Here is a 27,857-nt window from a genome sequence, read left to right on the forward strand (position 1 = left end):
GGTGACGCAGACAGCAAACGCCCCCACCACCTGGTGGGAGAGCTCTCCGTTTATTAAATTGGCACATCTACCCCACATGAGGGGGCAGTGCCATTGCGTGGCAACACACCAGAGAGATGGGCACAGCGCACCGTTCACAAACAGAACACAATATACAGCAGGACACTGCCCCACCCCAGCTGCACACCCCGCATCCAACACCACGAGGACACACAAAGAGAGGGGAGGGATGACCCTTTCCACAGCCCAGCCACCCTGCCCCACCCAGGTCCTTCTAGAGAAAGTATAAAATCACAGTTAGAAATTAAACAAAAGCACAGCTGCAGGGGGAGGGAGGAAGAGACAATCAACACCCCACCCCTCCCTGGGAGGAACAATCACAGGGGCCTGTAGGAGACCCCTTCCAAGCCTCTTCCCCTACCCTAGAAACCAAGTCAGACTGGAGGCCACTCCTTGCTAGCATGGGAGGGGTAGAAGTGCACGAGTAGGGGGTGGGTAACGTGTGACAATCTTACTGGCTAGGAGGGGGAAGATGGGACTGGGGAGGGAGCTGAGATATACTTGGGGGGGGATAGAGGATGTGGGGGAGGCTAGGGCAGGGAGCTCAGATATACACAGTGGGGAATCTCAAGGGTGGAGGGAGATCTGTGTGATTAACAGCATTTTCAGTTTGCTGATAGTTCAAAAAATTCTGGCAACTCAAAAAAAAAAAAAAAGAGTTTCAAGTTTAGAGCATTTTAAAGATTTAAAAAAAAAAATGGAAAGCAATTTCGAAGCAAAAAAGCATCATTTGCCTTGTAAAAAAATCAAAACATTTCCATTTTTTAGTGTTTCTTTTTTTTCCTTTTTCCCCCTGTTCTTGTTTGGGGGTAGGATTATTCCCCCATCATTAGCAAGTACGTGGGAAATACAGAAAAGGGTGGGTCTTGGGGCACTGACACCCCTGGGGGAGAAAAGGGGTGCTCAGGACAGGATGATCTCAGCCCCTCACTAATAGGGGTTGTTGTGGCAATGAAGGTGGTTTCCAGGCAGTTTGGGACAGGATCAGTTGCTCAGGCATCTCAGTTTAGGGGCTGCTGTGATCTCTCCAGGGCAGGGTGAACAGGCCTTGTGAAGCACCTCTGGGTTTCCCCTCCTCCTCTGCCTGCTCCTGCCACCACTCCAGCAAACCCCCTCTGCAGCCAATCGCAACTCCTATCCCTCCCCAGTCCTGCCCCCCCTCTCCTCTGCCCCACAGGGACTTCACAAGGGCTGCAAGGGGAAAATCCCCAAGCCAGGGAAGCCCAAGAAGCCAAAGAACTAAGCAACCAGACAGGAGAGGGTCAGGATCCCAGCAGGGAGCCACCTCACCTACCCCTTCCCCATCTCACTACAGGGATGGGACCCGGGGGCATAGCCCATGGGACCCACCTCACTCACTAGCTGCAAAGAGGCCACTAGGTCACAGCACCACAGAGGCCGAGCAGGGTTATGGTTGAACTATAGATTTTACTGGGCTCCCGTTTCCCCAACATGGGGACTAACCCCAGGTCAGGCATGTTTCCAATCAGCCCCCATTCCCCCCCCCCCAAAACAGCACAGAGTCACACTAATAGGAGTGTATTTGTGCCCTTTTCCCACCTTCCTAAGGGGCGTGCGGTGGCCATTTTGCAATTTGGCCAAGCCTGACTGGGCGCCTCTCTTTCAAGATAGCCGCCCAGCTTGCCTCGCCCCCATGCCGTGGTGAACGGCCAGCGCCAGCGGACTTGGCCTCCAGGTCTAACTTAAGTACCGTTTCCTTTAAGCGTTCTAGCGCCAACGTCATCTTCAAGCATGACGTGATAGATATATGTACATATATACGACAAACCCCCAAAACATGAGGTATATAAATTCAGATCAGTATCCAGGGGGACTCCCCCATACAAACAGTTCAAAGAACCCCTCTTATGGGGGGGTGAGGGGGAAAATCAGACCTCCCCTCCCCTCCCCACATAACAACTCACCCCCACCAGGTCTGACCAGACAGAGCCACCCCGGGGGTATGGCTCCTTCACAGGTACAAGGAGATCAGCTCACACAGTTCTGGATGGGGCTGGAGTAATCTACACTTACTGAGATAGGGAGAACCAGACCTGGTTCTGAGCTGTACAGAAAGGATCAGGGAGTGAGGGATTTCTCTTCCGCACACTCCACTGCACAAAGCTGAGCCATCTGGACTAGTTTTGACCCAGGTGAGAATGGAGGGGAAGAGGGACCCAGAGAAGACCGGGTCTGGTTCTGATCCATCCATCACAGATTCCCATCCCCTGCTCTAGTACTGTTCACATAGCGGCTGGAATGAATCATTAAGGAACTAGTTCTGCTCCCACCCACTATGGACCGGCACCAGGAGACTCGTACCCAGCTAGTTCTGGTCCTGACCTAGTGTGGAACATATCAAGGAGATGGGATTTCCATCTCATTTCCCCAAGGCTCAGATCCAAGCAGGCAGCAGACCTGGTTCTGACCCAATGTGCGGTGGGCTCGGGGAGGCAGGCAGGCAGGCCTGGGAGGGTGAGGTGGGTTGGGATGGGGGTACCAGACCTGCAAACAGCACATTTCCAACTCACACTGAGTTCACAACATGAAAGCAGCAGTGACATGACAACACGCAACCAGTCTCCTAACCGGGCAAGACTAGGACCGGTTTGAATCCTTGGCATTCCCACAGGCTTTTGCAGCGGCTCCCATGCGGTGCCGGAGCTGCCTTATGGGACAGGAGCACTTCCCGCAGGGTAGTGCCCTAAGAGGCAGTTTATTTTCACAGGGTTTAGCGGTTCAATCCCCCCTCCCTTCCCAGCCAAGTGCAACAAGATTAATGTAACCTTGGGTGGGGGCGGCGCCCATGTTGGGAGACCGGCCCCATAGATATGCCCATTGATGGGGCACCGTGGGCCTCCTCCTCCACTCCAACCCCAAGCCACACGTCTCAATGGTGTGACTGGTGCCCTCTGAGCGTCACAGCAGCGGGAGGAGGTGGGGGAGGGTCCAGGCACTGGGGCAGGGAGGAGGCGGTGGCGAGTGTGGGGCACCGGCATGTGGCAAAGCGCTGCTCCCGCCACAAAGAAATGCCATCTCCTCCCCTCCCCCTGTTCTCAGTCCTTCTCCTGGGCCGTGCTCTCCTCCGTGATGCCCTGCACCGCCAGCTCGGCCAGCACATTGTCCAGGTAGTTGGCGTCTGGGTAGCCGTGGCCCGTGAGGTTAGAACCAAACTCCGTCTTGTGGTGGATTTCATTCCAGATCACCGTGTCCGACTCACCGGTGGTGCTGGAGGTACCGATGGCAAAGATCAGGCGGCGGTCCCAGGCCACCAGCAGCAGCTTCAGCACCTGGGGGAGTGCAGGAGGGAAAGGTTAATACACAAGCAGCTGAGAGCCCACCCCAAGACAGGCTGGAGTCTGCACACGGCCTCTCCCAAGCTTGAGTGGCGCGGTTCATCCCATTGTGTCGTTAACTCTGAAACATAATGATGACTGATAACATGATAACTTAATTTGACAGCTGTTCATCCAGCTGATGTGCTTCTCCCCACCACCACCAACCAAAATCTCCAGCTGCCTCCCATGACAAGCAAGGCACTGAGTTTTCCATACAAAATGCTGCAACATGTTACGACCAGCACATTCAGAAACAGCACAAAACAAACATGAGTTTATTTTCATATCAAAATTCAATAAAAAACTCCAGGGTTCAATTTGGGGGTTTGTTTTTTGGTTTTTAAATGGTCTGCAACTGACGTCGTATCTGGTCTCTTGTGCACAGAGTGCTGCTGGACTTAGGTCTGGCTCACTGTGGAGTATAAGGGGGCTTTCTCTGGCATGAACCCACAGTCTCTGAAAAGGCCTCGATTGTCCATTAGAGATGTCACTGAAATGGTGGGCTCCTGGCATCTTAGGTCTTTTGCAGGAGACCAAGTGAAAGGAGCTGGTACGTCCCAGAGCTGAAGCTCATTTCCTAAGAGGAGCTTGTGTTGGGGACACATGCGCCAGGCTATGATCCTGTATGAATCCCCATCATCATCCAAAGACCCCTGGGCTAGTCTGGCAACCCTATATCTCCTACAGATTTCCCTCCCTCATCGGCTCTCCAGCAAGGAGGGGGCAGCCTGTCCTATGACAGCCCCTTCTCTCAGCTCCACAGAACAATAACCCCACTCTGCAGGGATGCTCTGTCCCCTCTCCAGGTCTGGAGAACACTTTCCATCTGGGATGTTAGGGGTGTGTGATTCTTCCTTTGGCTATTGTCCCGCCCCAAACCAGCTGCTCTCTTGGGTAAAGCTCACCTCACCCCACCCCACCCTACCCTAATGAACCATTCACTGAAGGCAGAATCCCCCCCCAGTCAGAATGTCCTGGGTTTGGGAGACAGGACAAGACCTAAGTTCCCTCTAAGCTGCACGGCCACGCTGCAGCCTATTAAGCACCATGTAGGTGCTCAGGGCTGTGGCGGGAAGAGATGCCCCACCCCTGGCCCCAACCCAGCCAAGCCCTAGAGCTTTTGTTGTGGGGAGAGGCACCTCTCCCCTGTCACCCCCCCCAGCCCAGGTGCTATTGCGGAGAGAGAGAGCTGGTGGGGAGTCCTCTCTCCCCGCTGTAGCCCTGGGGCAGCCTGCATCCCAAACCCTTCATCCCCGGCCCCACCCCAGAGCCCTCACCTCTCCCCACCCCAACCCTCTGCCCCAGTCCTGAGCCCCTCATCCCCAGCCGGAGCCCGCACCTCAACCCTCTGCCCCAGCCCTGAGCCCCTCATCCCCAGCCGGAGCCCGCACCTCAACCCTCTGCCCCAGCCCTGAGCCCCCTCCCACACTCCAAACCCCTCGGCCCCACGCCCACCACATGAATTTTGTAATGTGCACAACATGAAGGTGATGTATCACACGTTGCCTCCATATTGGTGCACATAACAAAATTCATTCTGCATATGCGTGGGAAAAATCAGAGGGAACACTGGCAGGAAACCCCTCACCTTTCGGCCCTTCTCGCTGTCCGGGAGGTAACAGTGTCGAGGGAATCCGCGGGCTGTGAAGCCTTTCCCGGGGTTTGGGTGTTCTGGTCCCTGTGCAGAGGGAGAGAGAGAAATTGCATCCTTTGGGATTTTGAGAGGGCGTATAAGCGCTGTTTAATCTCGAGTCATCACAGCACCACCAGCTGCAGGGCTACACAACTGCAGGGTCAACCCCCGTCACCCACTGCTGGATCCGCTACAAGCCCCCCGCCAGGGAGGAGGGTGCACAGCCAGGGGCCTGTGGCCCTGCAGAGAGACTTTACCCTGAGCTCCCCATGCAGCCTGCCTGTCCGGCAGCACTTCCAAACAAGGCTGCTTCTAATGTACTCGTCATCACCAAGCACAAGACAGCTGCTGTACCAGCATGATCATTCCCTCCAGGAACTGGGTCACAACTAGAGACAGCCCTTGGGGGTATGAAGTTATCACAGATCTCTCTCCATGGCTGCACCAAGGCGGCTGCACGCATCAATACAGCAACTGCTCTCACGAGAGGCGCCTTCCACACCCATCTGCTGTGATCCAGGGATCTCCTGAGGCCAATGGGCAGAGGGGGTACATAGGGTTTTATAGGGATCCCCGAGTTGGATATCTGCATAATAATTCACCAAAGGGTGGCACATGAGGTCTCTACAGAGCGCCAGCAGCCCACTGGTCATCACGATCACTGTTACATGTATGTACAGATAATATTTAAGGGGTTATGCATCTATACTGAAAATTATGTTCTCAAGGTATGTGAGTTAAGGTAGGTGTGACATTGCATCCCATATTCTTCACAGTAATATGACGTCATGCTAAGGACATAATTATGATGCATTTTATACAAGACGGGTCATGTGAGGTATCATTGGAAAAGTTATAATTTGCTGAATATGATTATTTGCATGCATGAATCATTTTTGTATCTAAAGGAGTATCTAGGAATATTGACTATGTAGCTGTATTTCCATCCTGCTTACTCTGGGTGACACCCACAACTAGCCTTTCTGGTACAACAATGAAGAAGCCAGACAGTGCTGATATCCCATCAGCAAAGACAATGGACCATGGAAAAACAATCTTCCCCTGTAAACATTCCAGACAGCCTGTAAGTAATGGCTGCCATAACTCAGCAAGGTATGCAAGGGTATTTAACCAGGCCCCATGACTCTGGGCTCCATCTTGGGGATGTCAGTGTTTTTCCACATACTGAGTTTGGGACAAAAGATTCATGCCATATGCTAAAGCTATACAAGGCAGGGAGTGACAGCATATGTTGTTCTTCACTCAACACACAAGAGGACTCCTGAAAACACCTGAGGAACAAAGACTGAACTGGGGGAAGTGCTGGACCCAGGCTAAAGGGATTTCTAGCCTGTGTATGAAAACATGGGGATTCCAAGCTGCAAAGCAAATGTAGCTTGTGCCTTAAGAATCTGCAGCCTCCTTGTATCATCCATCAGGGTGAGAGACTGTTAATTCAAATCCTATCTTTCTAGTATGTTGAGCTTAGTTTGCGTTTTTGTTTATTTACTAGGTAATCTGCTTTGATCTGCTATCTTTTGTAGTTAAACTTATTTTATGTTTTAATCTAAACCAGTAAGTTTGGAGTGAAGTGCTTGGGAATCTTAGCTCAGGGGGCTGTTGCATTTCCTCTCCACATTTAGGGAGGGGTGAACTCTATGAGCTTACAGTGCAAGATGGTATAATTTTGGGTTTATACTCCAGTGGGGGGGCGGTTCTAGGCTGGGAAGCTGGCGGTTATTTTGGCTGTAGCCTCTCTATTGTTGGTTCATGCAGTGGCTAGTCAGAAAGCCTGCATGTAACTGCAGCTGGTGTGTCCCTGTGTGAATGCTGGAGAAAGTGCAGGACCGGGAGCGGGTCTACTGCTAGTCACAGCAGAATAGCATGAGAAGGAGCGCCCAGGCTGGTGGGTCAGAGGGCTCAGTGCTACCAAACTTTCAAGTGGCACCCCAGGGGGAACTCATCACAGCGGGTAAACAGGTGACATGCCTCAGACCATTCCAGGCTGAGCTTACCTCCCTGTCTGAGCATTATCTGTTGTCTGCTCCACAATACATACATAGCCAAGCTGCTAATCAAGTAAGGAAATACACAAGGGATCCTGTTTACAAGTACCGATGACAGATTGTCAGGGGATATCTGGGGGGGCAGTGGTACCCCCGGCATTCTTTACTGAGGACACAAGCGTGACTTGCCTCATGGGAAAAGGATCACAGCCAGGCCTGGCTGAAAAACACTGGCAGGGCTTTGGGGGGAGCTTTAGCCGACTCAGTCTAGGTTATCGAACACACATTATGATTTTACTTTAGATGTAACCTTTTGTTTCTAAAATTTCTACTTGCTTTCATTTGAATCTCCGTGCATATATTGGAATTGGAAAAGGTACAGAAAAGGGCAAGAAAAATGATTAGGAGCATGAAATAGCTTCCATATGAGGAGAGATTAACAAGACAGACTTTTCAGCTTGGAAAAGAGAACTAAGGGGAGGATATGATGGAGGTCTATAAAATCATGATAGGTGTGGAGAAAGCAAATAAGGAAGTGTTATTTACTCCTTCTCATAACACAAGAACTAGGGGGTCACCCAATGAAATTAATAGGCAGCAGGTTTAAAACAAACAAAAAAGTATTTCTTCACACAATGCAGAGTCAACCTGTGGAACTCTTTGCTAGGGTATCTTCTGAAGGCCAAGACTATAAGAGGATTAAAAAAAGAACTAGATAAATTCATGGATAGATCCATCAATGGCTATTAGCCAGAATTGGTAGGGATTGTGTCTGTAGCCTCTGTTTGCCAGAAGCTGGGAATGGGCAACAGGGGATGGATCACTTGATGGTTAGCTGTTCTGTTCATTCCCTTTGGGGAACCTGGCATTGGCCACTATTGGAAGACAGGATACGGGGCTAGATGGACCTTTGGTCTGACCCAGTATGGCCGTTCTTATGCCTTGTTAAATAAACTTTGGCTTGTTTTCACGACACACTTGTCTCAGTGCTGTGTTTTTCACAGAGCCATGACTGGAGGTGGAACTGGTAAACTGGGAGCAGCCAATCTGTGAATTTTGTGAGCGTCCAGTGGAGCGAGGACTGGATGCTCCAGGGAGATGCTCAGAGGGTTTGAGGGTTGGAGTGTGCCTATTGCTATGCCATTGAGTGATGGGGGGCTGGCGAGGCTTAGAGGGGATTGTGTGTGTTGCCTGTGGAGGCAGGGAGCTGACCCCCTGTAGGCACAGACAAGGTTTCCTCACGCTAAGGGCAGGTGGTAGCGAAGTGCCTCCCAACCCCAGATAACTTCGGGAAGCGTCACACATGCCCTCTCCCTCCTGTAGAGCTGGGGTCTCACCTGGACCCCTGGCACGATGCTGTAGATGATCCGAATGGTTTTACAGTCAGGGTGCCCAGGCAGCGAGTGAGGGATGAGGTGATATTCCATCTTCCCGGGGGGCTGAGTCCCAGTCTTCACCCCATATATGGTTTTGCAGGTTGGGCACTGCAAACTCCCATCCTGAGAACAAGAGCAAGGAAGGAAGAAAGGAGAGAAAAATCAGATTAGGAGCGCTCCCCCACCTCTGCTTTCACTGTTGTCAGACTGACATTCCTCCAATCCCGCCACACACCCCTCTACTGAACCACGCACACTCCCCCCGCACCTTGTCTAGGAAATAATATGAATGATCAAAAATGGTTTTTCCCATAAAATGATTGAGAATGAAACATTATTTGTTTCTTTCAAAAACGTTTATGGAATTTTTTTCAGGTTTTTTGAGTAAACAATTTCCTTTTCTCCCCCATTTAATTTAAAATCGAGAAGTTTTGTTCTGAGTTTAATGTTTCTTCCTCACGCCTTTCCCTTGCTTTTCTTGGCGGGGGGGACAAAACCCAAAAATGAAAATCAAAATGATGCAAAACATTTTTGATTCCCCAGAAAATTTCAAACCAAACAAAAATTTGTTTGGTTTGAAAAGCCATTTTTCATCAGAAAAATTTCAACCTTCCCTAGAATATATTGAATGCATCTTCTTCCCAAGACGCACGGATCAATGGTCATCTGCGTGAATCGTTTTCAAGAAGAAAGAGAGAAACCTGCCCCAGTGCCCACAGGAAACTCTTCTGCAATGTGAGAGACCCAACTTCAAATCTCTTCTTCCGATCAGGTGGTGGGGAGGGAGGGGCATTGAATTCACATCTCCCACAATCCAGGGGAGTGTCCTAACTCCTGGGAAAAAGCTTTTAAGGGAGGTGGCACCAATGCTTCCTTCTCTGGCCATTTTGTGACTCTAGATCAGTGGTTCTCAATCTTTCCAGACTACTGTACCCCTTTCCGGAGGATGATTTGTCTTGTGCACCACCCCCAGGTTTCACCTTGCTTAAAAACCACTTGCTTACAAAATCAGACATAAGAATACAAAAAAGTGTCACAACACACTATTACTGACAAATTGCTGACTTTCATCTTTACCATTAATTATAAAATAAATCAATTGGGATATAAATAGTGTAGTCACAATTCAATGTACAGTATATGGAGCAGTATAAACAAGTCATTGTATGAAATTTTAGTTTGCACTGACTTCGCTAGGGCTTTTTATGTAGGCTGTTGTAAAACTAGGCAAATATCTAGATGAGTTGATGTACCTCTGCAAACCCCCAGGGGTATGCATACCCCTGGTTGAGCACCACTGCTCTAGGCCTTTAAAAATGCCTAACACAAAATGTTTTGGGTCGCTAAAACATTTCATTCGACCCAAAACAAAAACTTTTTCGATGTGGCAAACTTTTTCAAAATTTTCAAATTCAGCTTGACCCAAACCATTTTTTTTTTTTTTTTAAATTTTCCAGAATGGTCAACAAACCAAAAAAATGCAATGATTCACCCCGCTCTACTCACAATACCTTGTGTAGTACAGATGGGGAAAATGAGGCATAGAGCAGGGACCTTATTGGAGTCGAGTTTCAGCTGTCTCATGCTCCCATTATCTTCTATGGTCTGGGCTCCTCAGCTGGACTTCAGCTCCCATGATGCATTGTGGCTATACATCAGTCCTGATGCAACCGCCTCCCCTCACCCAAGACAAGGAGGCCATGATGCAACAGGGGAGACACAGTCCAAGCAGGTAGCCTGGCCAATAGAGGAGAATGACATCATAAGGCACCCACAAAGTAACTCGCAGGAGGCACCACAGCTTACTTTCCAAATGGAAATATTTGGACTGTAGCCAAGATACTTTAGCTTTACATTTTTTTGCCGAAAAAACTCAAAAATTCTCAAGCAGGTGAGAGGACATTTTCCAACCATATCTGCACATCAGCGAAGGTCTCATGACTCCCCATCTGTATCTCTAACTACTGCCTCACGCCCAGCAGCAAACCAGATAATCTTTGCAGCACAGACAGGTGTCCTAACGAAACAGGATAAAACCGTGGGAAAGCTGTGTAAAATTCACTGATGGTTTAAGGGAAGAGAATGGAAGAGGGAAGAGAATGGAGTGGGGCAGGGATGGCCAGATATGAGGAAGACCCATGCCGAGAATGGTTTCTACTCGACTTCCTAACGTTTACTGAGACAGCCAAGCATTCAGGAAGGGTCAATCGGCGTTCACCGCAAAGTGACTAAGCCAAGCCCTCCTGTCCCACAGAGCCAATGGAAGACACCAGGAAAAATGGCAGAGAGAACACTGGCCTCTTACAGCCTATCAGGAGGGAGGATTCAGCCCCAGGCAAGCGATCTGATTGGCTCAGTGTCCAACCCCAGGGAACATTCTATGCTAGGACCCAGTCCTAGCCATGGCCCCCAAGTGGCAGCTGGCCGAGCCCCCCCACGTACCTTGTTGCCGTTGTTGTACATGGCGACCAGGCAGTGGAGGTGGTAGATGTGGCCACACTTGGACAGTTTTCCCACTAGGTCGGGCTTGACAGCTGGCTGGGGTCCCTTGTAGCCAGAGGGGGTGGAGAGGCGCTCCATACAGATGGTGCAGTCCTGGGGGGGGCGGGGGGGGGAGGAGGAGGAGGCAGTGAGAGGAGAAAGTCGAGTCAGACAGAGAGGTGGACCTGGTCTGAATCCAGCCCAGGCTCGCAGCGATTGAGCATGCAGGCCAATGTGAATGAGCCACGTTGGGGTGGGTGGGGGGGGAAGAGAGGAGCATTTTTCAGCCCAGGTCCCACTGGCCAAGAACTACTGCCACGCAGGTTCAGTGGGGCAGCGAGGCTAACCAGGAATCAGAGCCCCGTCACCAGGGTAGGGTCAGGGCCCACTGGCAGGGGAAGCCAGAGTTGGCCTTGCTCTGTGGAAGGACAGGCAGATGTGAGCTCCAGTGGCTTCAGTCTAGCCCTGTTTGCCGGCGCGAGGATCCCCTTCCCGAGGACACACCAACAGCCAGAAGCAAGCAGCTATGAAATGCCCCAAGCGCAACTCTGCCACGTGCTTACACCCACCCAATGTGCACACAGCATGCAACCCCTTACACCTCACATACAGCATGAGCAATCTTTCCTCACAACTCACCCAAAAGGGTGTGTTTGCATGGCAAGATAACCAACCAGGGAGAGCTCCAGCTTGCTGTACGATCCTGGTGTAGACGTGGCTCTGATCTCACTGTAGCTGGCGGAGGTCACCTGAGGGATGTGGGGGTAGAGCATTGACTTTGACCAGCTACACTGAGGTCAAATATACCTGTGCTTTGCCTTCTCCAGGATTGTACAGCCAGAGCGCTAATGCACTGCAGAACTACAGAGATTTTGGCAGTGAAGACCTAGCCCAAGACAGACGACTGATCTTACACCCCAACAGACTGCAACCTGGCACACCATGCTCTCACCTCGTCCGGAGGATGACGCACCTTCTGCAGGTATTTCTTCAGCACCTCCTCCGGGGTTTTACCTGGGGCAGGTAGGAAGAGAACCGGCACATGGGAGCAAGAGTTACACTGCCCTGAACGTGTCTGGGGAGACATGAGGCACCCTAGAAAAGGGGTGCCATGGGGAAGGAAGGGTTGAGTGGGGACAGAGCCCTGGGGGGAGGGGAAGCTGTGTAATAAGGCTGGGGTGAATGGCACCCTGGTGGGGAGATTGGCAGGACATGGGGACAGAAAGGGGCTCCCCTAGGGGCGTGCAGATGCCCAGAGGCTATGGGTAAGGGCTCACACTCACCTTTCTTGGCCTGCTTTTTGGTGGTCTTGCGGCAGGTGTTGGCCACGCCCGGGATGGATTTGATCTCGCTCTTGCTGACAGGTGGGGGGTGCAGCACCAGCTTGGGGGGGCGGGTGAGGCAGACAGGCAGCCCTGCCGCGCTCATGAGGATCCCTGTGATCCCTGCCGGAGAGAGATGAGGAAAGGCCCTGAGAAGCCAGCTCCAAGGAATCTCAGGCAACCCTACAAGCCCTTTGGGCCAGCGACCCAAAGCCCCACCCTGCCTCTAACAGACCCAGACCCACACTGTGAATCCCCCGCACCCTCATAGAACGGACATCCCAACCCTACTTGCTCCTAAATCACAGCCTATGAGCCCCCTGTCCTGCTGCCACACGAACCCCCCCTGTCCTGCCCTCCAGTGGTGCTCTCCAGCCCCTTCCTAGAACAGGGACCCTCCCCTTACAACAAATGGACCAATATCACTGTCTGTCCCCATTCCTCTGGGGTACAAGCTTGCCCAGAACCCCCCATCCCTTTCTACATAGGTGCTGCTCAAAGCCCACTCCCCACACCAGCCCCAGAAGTGTGGATCTGCACCCCTGCCCCCGCAAGTCTTTACTGCTCAGTCACACTAGGCTGGCCCAACCGGTTGGCTCCCTCACCTGCCAGTGCGGGGTTAACAGGGCTCGAACCGTTGAGATTCTTCACTGGGACGGTGGGAACCCTGAGGGGAAGGAATTGGGGGGTCAGAATCCACTGTGAGTCCATCCCCTTGGAGAAAGCCCCTGGCCCACTGATTGGTGCAATGCATGGACCCACCGGTTTCCAGAGGCTCCCCTGTCTCAGGCCACTGCCCCCCACCATGGGAGTCCTGGCTAGAGAGTGGGGGGGGGCGAGTGAGGAGCAAACAGGAGCCCTCCGAACAGAGAGGGAGCGGGAACGTCAATGGACAACGGAGAGCCCGAAAAGCAGGGGACATGGTCTGGGGCTGGGGCAGGCTGAGTGATCCAAGGACAAGGGGCTCAGCAAACCAGGGAGTGAATGTGGCTCAGCCCGAAGTTCACAAGACACCCCCCACTGGAGAAGAGGGCTGGCAAAGCAAGGGCACGTGGCACATTCCCTTTCCCAGGATGCCTTGCACCCAGCTCCCACCAGACAGCCCACAGCCACTTGTCCTCTCCTCTCCTCTCCTCTCCAGGCTGCACCTTGCAGGGCATGGGAGCTGTTATTGTTCATGTGACACAACAAGACCAGCAGGTTTACCTCCGGCTAACATCCTGCAGTTCACACACCTTGTGGGCCAACCCTGTCTGGCAAGGGCCAGCATGTGCACACCCGAGCCAGGGTGTGCACCCAATCTGGGTAGAAGCATAGGGCTAGAACGTGGATGGGGGAGACACTCATGATCTGATCTGGAAATACAGCCACCAGAGACAATGACAGGCTGAGGGGAGTATGGGGCAGAGGCTAGAGAGCTCTAGTCCCCACAAGGCCTTGCCCACAAAATTTCCTCGTCCTGATGACAACTGCACTCCAGCATATTTCTAACCTCTGTACCTGGCCCTAAAAATCACCTCGGGCCACTGCTCCACCCACCCACGCACTTCAGACATGTCCGTGGCAGCCTGAGAGTAGCAGAAAGCTCCAGTTATACCCAGATGGTACACAGCCCTGTTTTCCAGGGCTAGCTCTTCTGCCAGGACTGACACGGCAGGAGCATCACAATAATCCGGGCAATGGGATTTTTATACACACATCTCCTACTCATTCAACAGATCATTTCTAGGGCTGGTGGGGCTAAAATCTATCAGACCTGGAAGCACAACCAAGCTTTAGGGGTGGCAGTGCTGTTCTGGCCTGGAACAAGGCGCCGGGACTGAGTATCACAAGGCCTTGGGCTGGTGCCGAACCTAACGACTGCACCACCCGAGATGGAATTACGGAAAGGAAAAAACGACACTGCAACAAGACTCGGGGAAATACACCACCAAGGGAGGGCTCTGGGCACAAGGCAGAACCCAGGGGGCAGAGGTCCCACTCCACCACCCACTCTCGTGTCCAGTGTTTGCTGCCAACCATGCTGAGCCCAGGAAATTGCAGACATAGGCACCGTCGCAGACTGCTGGCTGGGCATGTAGCGCTCATTGCCAGTGAAGTCAGCTGAGCCCACAACTGGTGCCCCTCTCTCTTTCTCTCTCTCTTCCATGCCCTGCGCTTCTTGCTGGTGTCCCAGTGAGGCCGACTTTGCCCACTTTCTCCATCAATGCTTATGCCCCTGAAGGGCTAAGTGGTGCTGGAGAGTCAGGGGAAGAAGTGGGGCTTCTAGGAGGCGATGATGGCAAAACAGCCCCCACATTTTGCACCATTCTGCAGTCTTGGAAGGGACAAATGGCCACGCGAGGCTGCGGAATGAGAGACAGCTCCCCGGCGAGACACAGGGGTCGGGTGGCACAACGCCAGGGCGCCAGCGCGCCCGGCCGAGTCAGAATGTGCCATTTCCTGGCTGGACTTTTGACATGGCTTAGGGCGGGGGGAAGCAGGGGGATCTATTTCATTCCTGGGGGCGGCACCACTGCAACAGAGGAGGGCGAGCTAGAACCGGGCACCTTCCTAGCCGGACAACAGTTGCCGTAGCGACAGACCAAGGCCTAGCCAGAGAATCCTCTAATCTAGAGACATGCCCCCCCCTCCGCGCTCCTCCTCCCCACGTCCCTTTTCTCTCGGTCTTTAGAAACCCTGCCCGAGTCTCTGAACCATTCACAGCTCCTTTTGTTCCTGTGGCCCTTTCCTCCTGCTCTCCATCATGGGAAAGTTTCCCGGAGGGGTCACAGGCCCAGGCGAATGGCAACAGAAGGCCGATGGAAGAGACAGACAAAGGGCGAGAACCACGCTAATTAAACGGCCAAGAAAGGGATTTCTGGGGAGAGGGGCGAAATGTTTTCCTCATCAGGCAGCAGCATGAAAAGCTTTCTATAGGCCTTTTGATAGCGCCCCCCTCCCCCTGCAGGGCCGAGTGAAAGAATGTCCCATAGCCTCATTAAGATTCAAAAGGGGATTGCGGGCCTCCCCCATTTTATCGTTAAAGAGGCTCTGGTATTTGTCGAGGGAGATAGAGAGGGGCTGGGGTGTGGGCTACAGTTACAAGGGGCTTTATTTCTTCCTTAGGGACTTTCCACCACCCTGGAGGTTTGTGCCGTATAGATCTGGAGGTGACAAATAGCCACCACAAAGATTCTGGGCCTGATCTTCAGCGGGTGTAAATCAGAAGATGAAGTCAATGGAGCGATGGCCCATTGAGCCCAGCTGGGGAGCAATGGCCCACTGACTCCACTGGAGCTACAGCTGATTTACACCAGCTGGGATCTGGACCTTGGGGTTTCCTCCACCTACGGCAGCTAAAACACACAGACACTATGGAATCCCCAGGCCAATTGTTAATGAAACTCCCAGGTCTTAATGGCTGGAACCTGGGACTGGCGGACGTGGTCCAGACCCCAGTCACCTGGCGTAAACGCACCCTGCACACTTGGGCTGGGACTCGCAAGAAAACTGCCAGTCTGGATCAGACCCCAGATCCAGCTAGCCCAATCTCCTTTCTCTGACAGTGGTTGGCACCATATGCTGCAGAAAAAGCTACATGAGTCTTACAGGAGCAGACATGTTATAATCTCTCCCCATATTAGGTCTCATTGTGGTCTCTAGTAGAGACCGGCTTAACCCCTGCAGCAGGAGGTTTAATATCCCTGCTACTTTTGTTAGCACTAACTGTTATAACTCTGGGTAATCTTCTTAACAGTGAAAATGTCCAGTTCCTTTTTGAACCTTACTAGGTCATTGACCTCAACGACATCCTGTGGCAGTGAGTTCCACTGGCTAATGACAAAACGTGTGGAAAAGTATTTCCTTTCATCAATTTTGAATTCCCTCCCCTCTCCGTTGACTCTCCCTTGTTCTTATGTTATGAGACAGGGATCTCCCTTCTCTAGACCAGTAAGTATTTTACATATTTCCATCATGTCCTCTCTTGCACAGCTCCTCTTTAAGGTAATCTTTTGCAATCTCTCTTCACAGAAAGAAAAGGAGTACTTGTGGCACCTTAGAGACTAACAAATTTATTAGAGCATAAGCTTTCGTGAGCTACAGCTCACTTCATCGGATGCATTTGGTGGAAAAAACAGAGGAGAGATTTATATACACACACTCTGTGTGTGTGTATATAAATCTCTCCTCTGTTTTTTCCACCAAATGCATCCGATGAAGTGAGCTGTAGCTCACGAAAGCTTATGCTCTAATAAATTTGTTAGTCTCTAAGGTGCCACAAGTACTCCTTTTCTTTTTGCGAATACAGACTAACACGGCTGCTACTCTGAAACCTATCTCTTCACAGAAGTTTTTTCAGGGCCCTAGCCATTCACACCGCCCTTCTCTGAACCCCTCTAATTCTACAACTTCCTTCTGGAGACAGGGTGACCTGTGCCATCAATGACATCCAGGCAAAGCCATCCCACTGACTGATGTATTGGCACTACAAGTCTCTGTGTTATTCTCCATCCCATTCCTTGAGCATCCTAACAGCTTTGCTGCTTTTCTGACCATAGCTACACACTGAGCAGAGATCTCCACTGAGCTATCTACAATGACAACTTATTCCAGAGCTGATGCGATTAATGTACGGTGCATGAGTGGTTTAAATTTTCCCCTCCAGTATGCATTACACTGCATTTGTTGACACTGAACTTCATTTATCATCATGTTGCCCATTCCCCAGACTTGTTTGGATCTCTCTGAAGTTCCTCGGAGCCCTCTCTGGTCCTAACTAACCTAAATACCTTTGTGTCTTCTGCACATTTTCCTGTCCACCCTCCTTTCCAGACCACTAATAAATATATAAAATACCACACGGTCTAGTATGGAAATTATATCCCTCTGTTCACCTTCTGCCGGGATGAGAACTGACCACTGGACCCTACTTTTTGCTTTCCGACTCCTATCCAGATTTTGATCTACGACAACACTTGGCCTCCCATCCCATGACAGCTTGGTGTCTTAACTGCCGAAGGCCTTTAAAGTAAAACAGCAGCAGCACCAAAATGAAAGTATAGACACAGCGCGAGATTGAAACAGCACATGCACGGTCCCAGATGGGTAACCGTGACAGACGGACCCATGCTATAGTGGCAGCACAGATGTCCACGGACAAGGCCGAGGGTGCAGGGCACCGGAAACAAACAGCGGGACCCCTGATGCAGGCTCTCCTTTCAATGGATGTTAACCGAACGCAGCTGAAAGGGCCAGTGGGGCAGCCCTTGGAGCCCATTCCCAGAGTGGATACTGAACAGGTTATCCCAGGGCAAATTCCCCCCTTCCGCATGCACGGTCCTGCCAACAGCCACCAGGGAGTTCGGCCTCCATAGCCCACTTCACTGACCCTTGGCTAAGAAGCTGATTAGCACCAGCTATTGGAGGGCTGGCATTCTGTGATGTGGGTCCCCTGGACCCAGGCTGATTATTAAGAACCCCAGGGAGAACCTCGCTTGCTCGCTCACTCACCCGGAGGCAATCAGCACACGGGACTGAGCGATGGCCAGGCGCTGCAGGTGGGTGCGGTTGAGGGTGTTGAGGCTGGCGCGTGTGGTCTTCCCATTGGCGGCAGGCGGGCTGGTGGCCGAGCTGGCCGAGCTCAGGGCTGGCGTGCTGGCTGCCTGCCTCCGGCTCACCTGGGAGGCCAGGGTCTTCAGTGAGCTGCGTGTGGTGGCTGTGCCATCCGGGGGCTTGAGCCCAGGTGCTGGGATGGGAGGCTTGGGGCCACCCGACGGGGCAGAGGCTTTACGCTGCTGCTGCTGAGGGACCGTGGCGCCAGTCCCACCATTGGCCCCAGCTGCAACTGCCGCCTTGACACTCATGACCAGAAGGCACTGGGGGCAGGTGCAGGGTGGGGTGGGGGGTGAGCTGGAAACGCCCGGGCTGGCCGGCCATGACTGGGACTTAGGCAGGGTGCCGGTGACCAGCGGGTAGACCAGGTCGAGGCGTCGGCGGATGCGGCGCTTGCGTTGGGTCTGCCGGTTGATCTGGCCCATGGTGCTGAAGTCAATGACGTAACAGAAGCCAATGGAGGTGAGGTCGATCCAGGGGTGCTGCTTCTCGTAGGCATGCTGGATGGTGATGCCCACCTCCATGTCGTAGGGCGTCCATGACCCGCTGTCGTTCTCCCACTCCCACACCACGCCCTTGCCCGGCGCTGAGGAGGGGTCATAGTAACTCCGCCGCACTGGGCGGATGGTGCCTAGGGAGAGCAGGGAGAAACAGAGAGATGAGAAGAGTCTGTGGTAGCCAGGCTACATACATTGTCCATACCCCATTCCCCAAGAGCATCCCTGGGAAGGGACAAGGGTTACAAGCTGGGGACCCACAGCCTCCATGGGATAGGAGACCCACAGCCTCCTGAGCTGGGAGATACAAGACATAACCAGTCCAAAGCAAGATGTTAGATCATTAGACCAGTGGTTCTCAACCAGAGGTATGTGTACCCCTGGGGGTACATCAGCTTATCTAGATATTTGCCTAGTTTTACAACAGGCTACATAAAAAGCACTAGCAAAGTCAGTACACACTAAACTTTTATACAGACAATGACGTGTTTATACTGCTCTATATACTCTACACTGAAATGTAAGTATGATATTTATATTCCAATTGATTTTTTTTTTAATAATTATGTGGTAAAAATGAGAAAGTCAGCAATTTTTCAGAATTAGTGTGCTCTGACACTTTTGTATTTTTATGTCCGATTTTGTAAGCAAGTAGTTTTTAAGTGAGGTGTAGCTTGGGGATATGCAAGACAAATCAGACTCCTGAAAGGGGTAAAGTAGTCTGGAAAGGTTGAGAGCCATTGCCTTAGACTGTAATTGAAATCAATGGGAATTAAGCACCTAAATACCATTTAGGGATCTGGACTTAAGTTTTTAGGGGCAGAGAGTGTTTCTTGCACTACAAACAAAGTTGCATGAGCTTAAGGGGAAGGGCTGATTTTATACCAGTTTATTTATCAGCACGACTGTGCGTGTGGACTCTCTTCCATCCGGCCTCATCTCCACTAGATTCATAGATTCCAAGACCAGAAAGGGACCATTGCGATCATCTTGTCTGACCTCCTGTCTAACACAGCCAAGAGACCTGCTCCAAAACAATTCACAGAGCACAGCTTTTAATAAAATCATCCCATCTGGATTTAAAAATGACCAGTGATGGAATATCCACCATGAGACTTGCTAAATCATTCGAACAGTTAATTAGCCTCCCTGTTACAAAGGAAAGCATTTGCAGGTATAGCGAACCTGGCAACCCCTCCTACTGGAGACACAGCTGATGCCAGCAAGTGTTCCTCTGCTGGTATAGTTTATACCTGTTCTCTGAATAAAACAAGCAAAGCCAGCAAAAGGACCTTTTTTGCCAGAGTAACTTTGTCTACACTGGAGCTTTTACCAGCACAGTTATGTTGACTAGAGGCGTGATTCTCCCTCCCCCCTCATAATCAACATAACTATGCCAGCAAATATTTTAAGTGTAGACCAGGCCTTAATCCAGCTGATAGTAGTTTGTCCCTCATCAGTAGATTTACAAGCAGAAACTAAACAAACAGATATAACCAGCACTAAGCTGGTACACAAGTCCACTCAAAAGTTGCACTCATTTGACTAAACCAATTTAAGTTAGACAAATGGAACTTGGGAGCAAAGACAAGCTGAGGGTCTGTGCAGCACCCACCACCATAGAGCCCAATTGGAGCTAGGGCCTTTATGGGCTACAAATAATGATTTTTGTTTTAACTCTGTAAAAGACAGAAAATTTACAGTCATGGTTCCACAAACAGCCTTAACTCAGACCCCACCTCCCTACCCACCTCTCTTTGGAGTCTGTTGCTCATGTGGAGGTTACAGATACAAGGTGTATTGCAATCAACAGGGTAGAAAGGATAGCCTGAGCTTTCTGTCCCCTTGGTTTTGATTTCCTCCCAAACATAATCACCTCCAAATGCTGTTTGCACCAATGACATTAGTTGAATTGGACCTGAATGCAGTTTGACATTGTCTATAGCACTCAGCGCCAGCCCATCTATGCGAGTCGTAGAGGACTATATTCAGAGGTGGCTACATTTTGTAGCAGAGCCAAGCCACAGGTATCCAGGGCAGCATTATTTCTGGGCTGTAGGCAGAGGGGTAAGAGCAGAGATGTGTCTTTCTGTTGACAGGTGGCTGAATGGAAGGAGAGTCTGTGTGTGAGTTGCTGCTCCATGGAGAGGTGAGAATGGAGGAGTAGAAGTGTATCTACATTACGGTAGTTGATAGTATTCCCAGCACGAATCAGAACCCAAAATTCATGGGACTCCAGTACTGGGAGAGTCCCACTGAGCTCTAGTTCTCTGTGTGTGGGCACCCCAGAATTGGGCTGAGCCCCAGCAACTCATTTCATCCCTGGCACGGTGCAATGGCATTCTGTGTATTTTTGGTAATTCAAGGTTTGCGGTGCATACTGAGAATGCGGATGAAGGATAGGGGTAGAAGGGAGTGGGGAATGGGTAGAGGACAGGCATTGGTAAAAGTGCAGAGTCCAGTTAAATGAGGTTCCACAAACCAGGAGATTGCTGAAATTCAGATGTTCTGTTGTTAAAATTACTACAAAATTTCTCTTTCCATTTTAAGAACCAACCTCCATTTGTAGCCTTCACACAATTGTGCGTTTGGGAGTTTCCTTAGTTTTTAAAGGAAATGTTTTACGACACTGATGCAAAAAAATTGTCACAAGGCAATACACGTGGGACTACAGTCCCTGCAAAGCCGAACCATGTTAGGCAATGGAACTCAAGACGACAACACTCGGATCCAGTACTCCGCGGGTTCCGCCTGGACCCTTTCTGACCCAGCGCAGCTCAGTTGGTGAATCTCGCAAACTCTGAGTGTTAAGTTTTAAAACCCTACTGGGCTTATTCTGATAATATGAGATCTCCGAGAGAGACATTTCTGTGGCACATTAACTGCTCTGTTGTGTTTCCCCTCTTGTGCCCGTTCCTGCCACCACCAAGGTCAGCAGCACAATTTCCCCTGACTTCGACACTGCAGGATCAAAGTTCTCAAGAAAAACCTAACCTTTAGCTCTGTACGCTATACCTCATCCAGTCACTATTGCACTAAACAAACGTGCAGCTGCTGGGCCCAGCCCTTTGTGAGTAGGGCGTTCCCAAAAACAAAAAGTTTCTAGAGACTTTAAAAAAAAAAAAAAAAAAACAAACAAACAGCAATGGAACCACACTAATCAATACTAATGACAGATTCCCATTAGAAATCCCATCGAGGATTGACAGCCCAGAGGTTAGGGTACCAGGGATTTAGGACACCCATGGTCAATTCGCTGCTCTGGCACAGATTTCTTGCAGGTTCTTGGGCAAGTCCCTTAGTTTCTTAGAGGATCCCTTAGAGGATTGGGCCAAAAGAAATCTGATGAGGTTCAACAAGAACACAATATCAGAGGCTCGTTCACCTGCACATCTACCAATGTGATATATGCCATCATGTGCCAGCAATGCCCCTCTGCCATGTACATTGGTCAAACTGGACAGTCTCTATGTAAAAGAATAAACGGACACAAATCAGACGTCAAGAATTATAACATTCAAAAACCAGTCGAAGAACACTTCAATCTCTCCGGTCACTCGATTACAGACCTGAGAGTGGCTATTCTTCCACAAAAAAACTTCAAAAACAGATTCCAACGAGAGACTGCTGAATTGGAATTAATTTGCAAAATGGATACAATTAACTTAGGCTTGAATAGAGACTGGGAGTGGATGGGTCAATACACAAAGTAAAATTATTTCCCCATGTTTATCTTCCCCCCCCCCGCCCCCCCCCCCCCCCGTTCCTTAGACTCTCTCATCAACTGCTGGAAATGGCCCATCTTGATTATCACTACAATAGGTTCTTCTCCCCATCCCCCGCTCTCCTGCTGGTAATAGCTCACCTTACGTGATCACTCTGGTTACAGTGCGTATGGCAACACCTATTGTTTCATGTTCTCTGTGTATATAAATCTCCCCACTGTATTTTCCACTGAATGCATCCGATGAAGTGAGCTGTAGCTCACGAAAGCTTATGCTTAAATAAATTTGTTAGTCTCTAAGGTGCCACAAGTACTCCTCTTCTTTTTGCGAATACAGACTAACACGGCTGCTACTCTGAAAAGGACAAGTGCAGAGTCCTGCACTTAGGACGGAAAAATCCCATGCACTGCTACAGACTAGGGACCAAATGGCTAGGCAGCAGTTCTGCAGAAAAGGACCTAGGGGTTACAGTGCACGAGAAGCTGGATATGAATCAACAGTGTGCCCTTGTTGCCAAGAAGGCCAATGGCATTTTGGGATGTATAAGTAGGGGCATTGCCAGCAGATCGAGGGACGTGATCGTTCTCCTCTATTCGACATTGGTGAGGCCTTATCTGGAGTACTGTGTCCAGTTTTGGGTCCCACACTACAAGAAGGATGTGGAAAAACTGGAAAACGTCCAGCGGAGGGCAACAAAAATGATTAAGGGACTGAAGCACATGATTTATGAGGAGAGGCTGAGGAAACTGGGATTGTTTAGTCTGCGGAAGAGAAGAGTGAGGGGGGATTTGATAGCTGCTTTCAACTACCTGAAAGGGGATTCCAAAGAGGATGGATCTAGACTGTTCTCAGTGGTAGCAGATGACAGAACAAGGAGTAATGGTCTCAAGTTGCAGTGCGGGAGGTTTAGGTTGGATATTAGGAAAAACTTTTTCACTAAGAGGGTGGTGAAGCACTGGAATGTGTTACCTAGGGAGGTGGTGGAATCTCCTTCCTTTGAAGTTTTTAAGGTCAGGCTTGATAAAGCCCTGGCTGGGATGATTTAGTTGGGGATTGGCCCTGCTTTGAGCAGGGGGTTGGACTAGATGACCTCCTGAGGTCCCTTCCAACCTGATATTCTAAGATTCTACGGGCCTCAGATCTGCATCAGTAAAGCAGACACACACACAGATGTGCGTGGATAAATATTAGAGATTGTGAGGCATCCAGACACTGCAATGGTGGAAGTAGAATAGAAAACACTGAATTTTGCAGCTCAGCGTGTGAACAAAAAGAATAAACTGGAGTTTAACTGTAATTACATATGGTGCTTCGTAACATGCACGTAAGCATGCCGTAAAGCACAAGGAAGTCTCAGAGCTGGTCTACACAACAGTTTGGTACCACTGTAATTATTCTGGTGAGATTCTACCTCACATTTAAATCAGTACAACCCCTAGCATGGTTTATACTGGTATAGCTTCTGCCTCTTCCCAAATGGCAAAAGCTATCACATCATAAGCACCGGTATATAGTTAAAGTGCTAAAATTTTGGGGTACAACCCCATACTTTGTCAGCGCCAACACTTCATTACATCTCCATGGGAGGTCACACTAGGATTTTTAATTGTGCACATTAACATGGCAGGGGAAGGGAGTTCGAACGCTTCCCACATGATTTTTCAAACTCCGAGCTTTTCAGAATTCCTCAGCCAATTAGTCCTGAGTTTTCAGTAGAAAATATTTTAACTCTCCCCCATCGAGAAAGGCCACAGAATGAGATGTGTGGGGGACAAAGGGGGAATTGCCAAGGGAGCTGTGTGTGGGGAGGGGTGGGGAGAGAAACCAAGCTCCGAACAGCATCTGTAATTTATTATAATCCCAGATGAGAAGGGGAAGAGCCAGTGCTGGCATTCAGCATCTGGCAGGTTCAGTGCCATGCAGCAATCCTGTGGGAAAGTCCCCCCTCCCCTCCCATAGCCAGGGACATGCGGGCCAGCCTCCCATTCAAGAAGGGAAGAAAAGGGACAATAGCTATTCAAGGCTCAGCTGGGGTCGTGACCCCCCACATCAGAACCCCTTAATGACCCAAAACAACAACATTCAGCGCAAGCCAGCCAGAGGCAGAACAATTCCCCATTCAGCCCAGCAGCAGGGCTGGGGGGGTGGGGCGGGGGCCCACTCTAGCCGCCACCACCCCACCCCCCTCCCTCCATCGAGCCCCTGTTTCACTATTACTCCCTGCCTTCTTCTCAGCTGGAACCTGGGGAAAGAGAGGGTTGCCACTGGGAGCCCCATGTATGTAGGTGCACCCCCACTGGAAACTGACTCCCCATCCCACCAAAGTGGATAGAGGGCCCTGATGTCTGCAGATCTCAGGCCTGTACAAAAATGGAGAGACCCCCCTCCCCTATAACCCCAGGGGAGACCTCAGAGCTGGAAGTGCGGTGGGCTTAACTCTCTGTGCCAGGAGCACCAGCCCACCAAGGGACAGTTCATCTGGAGGTTGTGGCGCCCTCCCCACCCACATGGAAAATGAAAAGGGATCCGAGGGTGGGTGCAATCACCATTAAGCCACAGCCCCAAGCCACGGACACCTGTAGCTTCTGGAGGGGCATCACGCCGAGAGCAAAACCAGCACTCCATTCAGAAGGGCTGCCCGCACCCTGGGTCACCGCCCCTCTCCCAGGCATCCCCTGGGGGTCACCATCTCCCTCCCATTCCTCTGTGCTGGCTCACCATGTCCCCTTTCTGGGCAGACTGAGCAATGGATTGCCTGGCCCTTCCATCACTGGGAGTGGTATGTGTGTGGAGGGGTTATTCTGGATAGTCTCTAGAGACAAATCTGGCCCCAATGAACCTGGACAGAGAACTTGCCTCTCTGTCCATGGTGACTAGCCCACTGAGTGGGGTGATTTTGGAGGGCCTGGACTGAGCAGACACAGGGCCAGCAGGAAGGATGGGGAGAGGGAGCTGAGCCACACCCCATGAGGGAAAGGAATCCACAGCAGGAGCGGCACCAGTCCATGATCCATCCTGCCTGGGAACATCCAGGGCTAAGGGAGGGGCATGGTGCCCATCTTCCCCAGCATCATGTCCGGCCACGCACAGGCCACCACTGCACCCTTGTTTTTGGGCAGGGCCGCTGATGTCTCCAGCTCTGCCCCTACAGCCAACTTATACCCTTGCAGCTACGGGGCTGCACGGGGCACTAAGCCGAGAGTCCCAGAGAGGCTAGCCGAGGAACCAACCATTGTGGCCCCACAGTAGCCCCAGCCAGCACCCCTCCCCATGCCAACAACCAGATTCTGCTCTGCCCTTTCGAGCGGTATAGCTTCAGCCAAGAGGCAGTACTTCCCTGCTTTATAACAAAGCGGGGAGGGGCTACCATAAAGCTGGGAGCCCCTGTACTGTCAGAGGTCTCCCCATCCCAGCTGGAGTCCTCTCCAGTTCCGACGCTCCCCCCGCCAAACCCCTCTGTGCCCCTGGCACTCTCCATGCTGCCAACTCTTCCCCCCACCCCGCCCAGTTCCACCCCTTCCCACCCAGGTGCACTGGCCACCCGCAGCCCCCCGGTGCCAGGCTGGGCTCACGCTACTCCACACCCTACATGCTGGGGGAGCTGCCCCACCTGCAATACTCTTCCCCCTCCTCTCAGGGTGCACTGGGGATTCCCCAGCTCGGTGTGAGCGCACAGGCGCCCAGGGATTTCCAGGCAAGCCGCCTTTCCTGGGTATATTCCCGTTCTCGGAAACACCCACATCCTTCCCATTGCGAACCGGGGGCTGCCTCCCCGCAGGGAGCCCAGGTGCAGCTGGGCTGGGAACACCAGCCTCCAAGTCTCGGGGACTGGAAAAAAACAAAACAAAAACAAAACAAAAAAAACCACGGGCACTGCCACGCTTCAGGACCCCCCCCCCGCCCTGCCAGTGCCCCTCAATCCCGCCCCCGCCCCGGCTCTGGCAGTGCCCCTCAATCCGGACCAGGGCGCGACAGGGCAGAAAACAGAAGGACCCGAGACAGGGACGGGACAACGTAAGGTCGGGCTCCCCTTCCCCAGGGCGATCCGGGTCAGGCCAGGCCCAGCAGTGCAGGGCGCCCCCACTCACCGGTATCCTGGCGGAACTGGTGCATCGAGTGCAGGTCCAGCAGGTAGGGCGCCAGCCGCCGGTCCGCCTGGCCCAGCACCACGCTGCCCGCCCGCGGCCCGGCCCGGATCACCGCCTCGATGTGGTGGCTGACAGCCGGGCTGTAGGGTCTCCAGCGGCCGTGCTCGTTCAGCCATTCCCAGACCACCACGGCTGAGGCCAGCAGCATGGCTCCGCCGGCCGGGTTCAGCGCCGCATCGGCCCGCGACCTTAACGAATCGGGGCGGCGGGGGGGGGGGGGAGCGGCTCCGGGCTGCTTGTTGAGGGGGGGGGAATGCAGCTCGCTCTCACTCCCCCCTGCTCTCACTCCCCCCTCCCTGCAACGTGCCCCCCCGGAGCTTCCCTGCAGCGCCGAGACATTGCACTCATCCGCCAAGACCCAGCTACAGGGCGCTGCTCTGCAATGGGGCTCCGGGGAGGGGGATTAGCTCGCTCTGGGTTTCTTGGGGGCGGGGGTTTAGTTACACTAGTTGCAGCGCCTCCGCCTCCTGCTGCTGCGGCTTCTTTCTGCCACAAGCCCTTCTCGAAATTTCATGCTCTAGTTTTTTTCCTCCCTCCTTTGCACGGGATGAGCAGCAGCTCCACCTCCCTGTTGCTCTCCTGCCTCGTTTTAATGGAATCCGGGTGGCCGGGCTTTCCCGGACGCAGGCAGGGAAATGCAAGCCGTCACCCAGCGCGACGTCCCCTTTCCAAAGCCGGGAAGCGACGCCCCATTGCACGGCCCGGTTGCTTCCTTCCCTCCTGCCTATTGTATCCTCCCCAAACAACTTCCTTGGGTTTTGGAGCCGGGGAGCGTGAGCCGCAGCGCGAGCTTCCAGGAGCGTAGCGTCTCAAGGGCCCTCGCTGCCCCCTCCCCACTCTCACCACGTTACCTCATGCCCGGCCCGGCGCCAGGGCGCCACCTGCTGACCACGTAGCTGGAACTGCAGCTGCAGGGTTGGGTCGAACCATCTCACCCCAAAAGAGGGGGATTTCACCTGGGGGTTAAACCATTTATCAGCACTTTGGTGTAAAGAGAGGAGGGGTGGGGGGATTCCCCCCCCCAGAAAGGGAAGCGCCAGGCCCTGGGTGGGCCTGAGGGTGTCTGTGAAACTCCCCCCCACACGGCTGGGCCAGTGCCCCCCCATCCCAACCCACAGCCCCCTGCTATCCCAGGCCTACACCCCCAACTCTGCTCCTGCCTGTCAGTCCCAATTTGCAGCCCCCCGACTATCCCAGCCTTGTGTCCCTCAACCTGCAGCCCTGCATATGCTATACCAGCCCTGTGCCCCCGGCTCTGCTGCTGCCCCTCAATCCCAATCCACAGTCCCCTGCTATCTTAACCCTGCCCCCCAAAGCCTGCCAGTGCCCCTCAACACCAACCTGCAGCCCCCCCATCCCAGCCCTACCCCCAGAACCCCTCAATCCCAACCTGCAGCCCCCAAAATATCCCCACCCTGCCCCCAGAATCCCGCAATCCCAACCTGCACCCCAGGCTCTGCTTGTGCTCCTTGATCCTGACTCACAACCCCCTGCTAACCCAGCCCGGGGCCTTCCCCACATGGCTCTGCAGTTCTATGCCTAACTCAATTCAGAAATCAAACCTGTGGCTTTTTTAGCCTGGCAGGATCCCTTTTAGAATCTCCCTTAAGGAGCTCTCAGGGCTCGTTGGCCGCCTCCCAGCCAGCACTCCCCTTCCTAATCATCCTTAGAATTTG

General features: G+C 52.1%; 1 protein-coding gene across 6 annotated transcripts; it reads right to left on the bottom strand.

Moving 5' to 3' along the window:
- On the bottom strand, positions 1–27,857 carry DTX4 (deltex E3 ubiquitin ligase 4). Of its 6 annotated transcripts, none has more exons than XM_043516648.1 (11): positions 27,744–27,856; positions 27,033–27,137; positions 25,644–25,861; positions 17,710–18,442; positions 12,822–12,883; positions 12,178–12,339; positions 11,868–11,908; positions 10,856–11,008; positions 8,375–8,536; positions 4,987–5,076; positions 1–3,350 (listed from the first exon to the last, which is right to left on the bottom strand). In XM_043516648.1, exons 2-11 carry the CDS (start codon positions 27,035–27,037, stop codon positions 3,117–3,119), a joined length of 1,860 nt encoding a protein of 619 aa, XP_043372583.1. In that variant the 5' UTR covers positions 27,038–27,137; positions 27,744–27,856; the 3' UTR covers positions 1–3,116. The 6 variants fall into 6 exon arrangements, with proteins under 6 accessions (XP_043372583.1, XP_038263047.1, XP_038263049.1 ...); XM_038407119.2 differs by having other exon boundaries at positions 11,847–11,908; positions 27,744–27,854; XM_038407121.2 differs by lacking the exon at positions 25,644–25,861 and having other exon boundaries at positions 11,847–11,908; positions 26,122–27,137; positions 27,744–27,857.

This window comes from Dermochelys coriacea, chromosome 6 (genome assembly GCF_009764565.3).
Source record: "Dermochelys coriacea isolate rDerCor1 chromosome 6, rDerCor1.pri.v4, whole genome shotgun sequence".
NCBI lineage: Eukaryota > Metazoa > Chordata > Testudines > Dermochelyidae > Dermochelys > Dermochelys coriacea.

Excerpts from the sequence above, each read along its gene's own strand:
- DTX4 (XM_038407119.2), bottom strand. Across the intron at positions 18,443-25,643 it reads GAGGGGGAAGAGTATTGCAG|GCACCATCCGCCCAGTGCGG; the intron begins GTGGGGCAGCTC and ends TGCTCTCCCTAG. Across the intron at positions 12,340-12,821 it reads TGTTAACCCCGCACTGGCAG|GGATCACAGGGATCCTCATG; the intron begins GTGAGGGAGCCA and ends TCTCTCCGGCAG.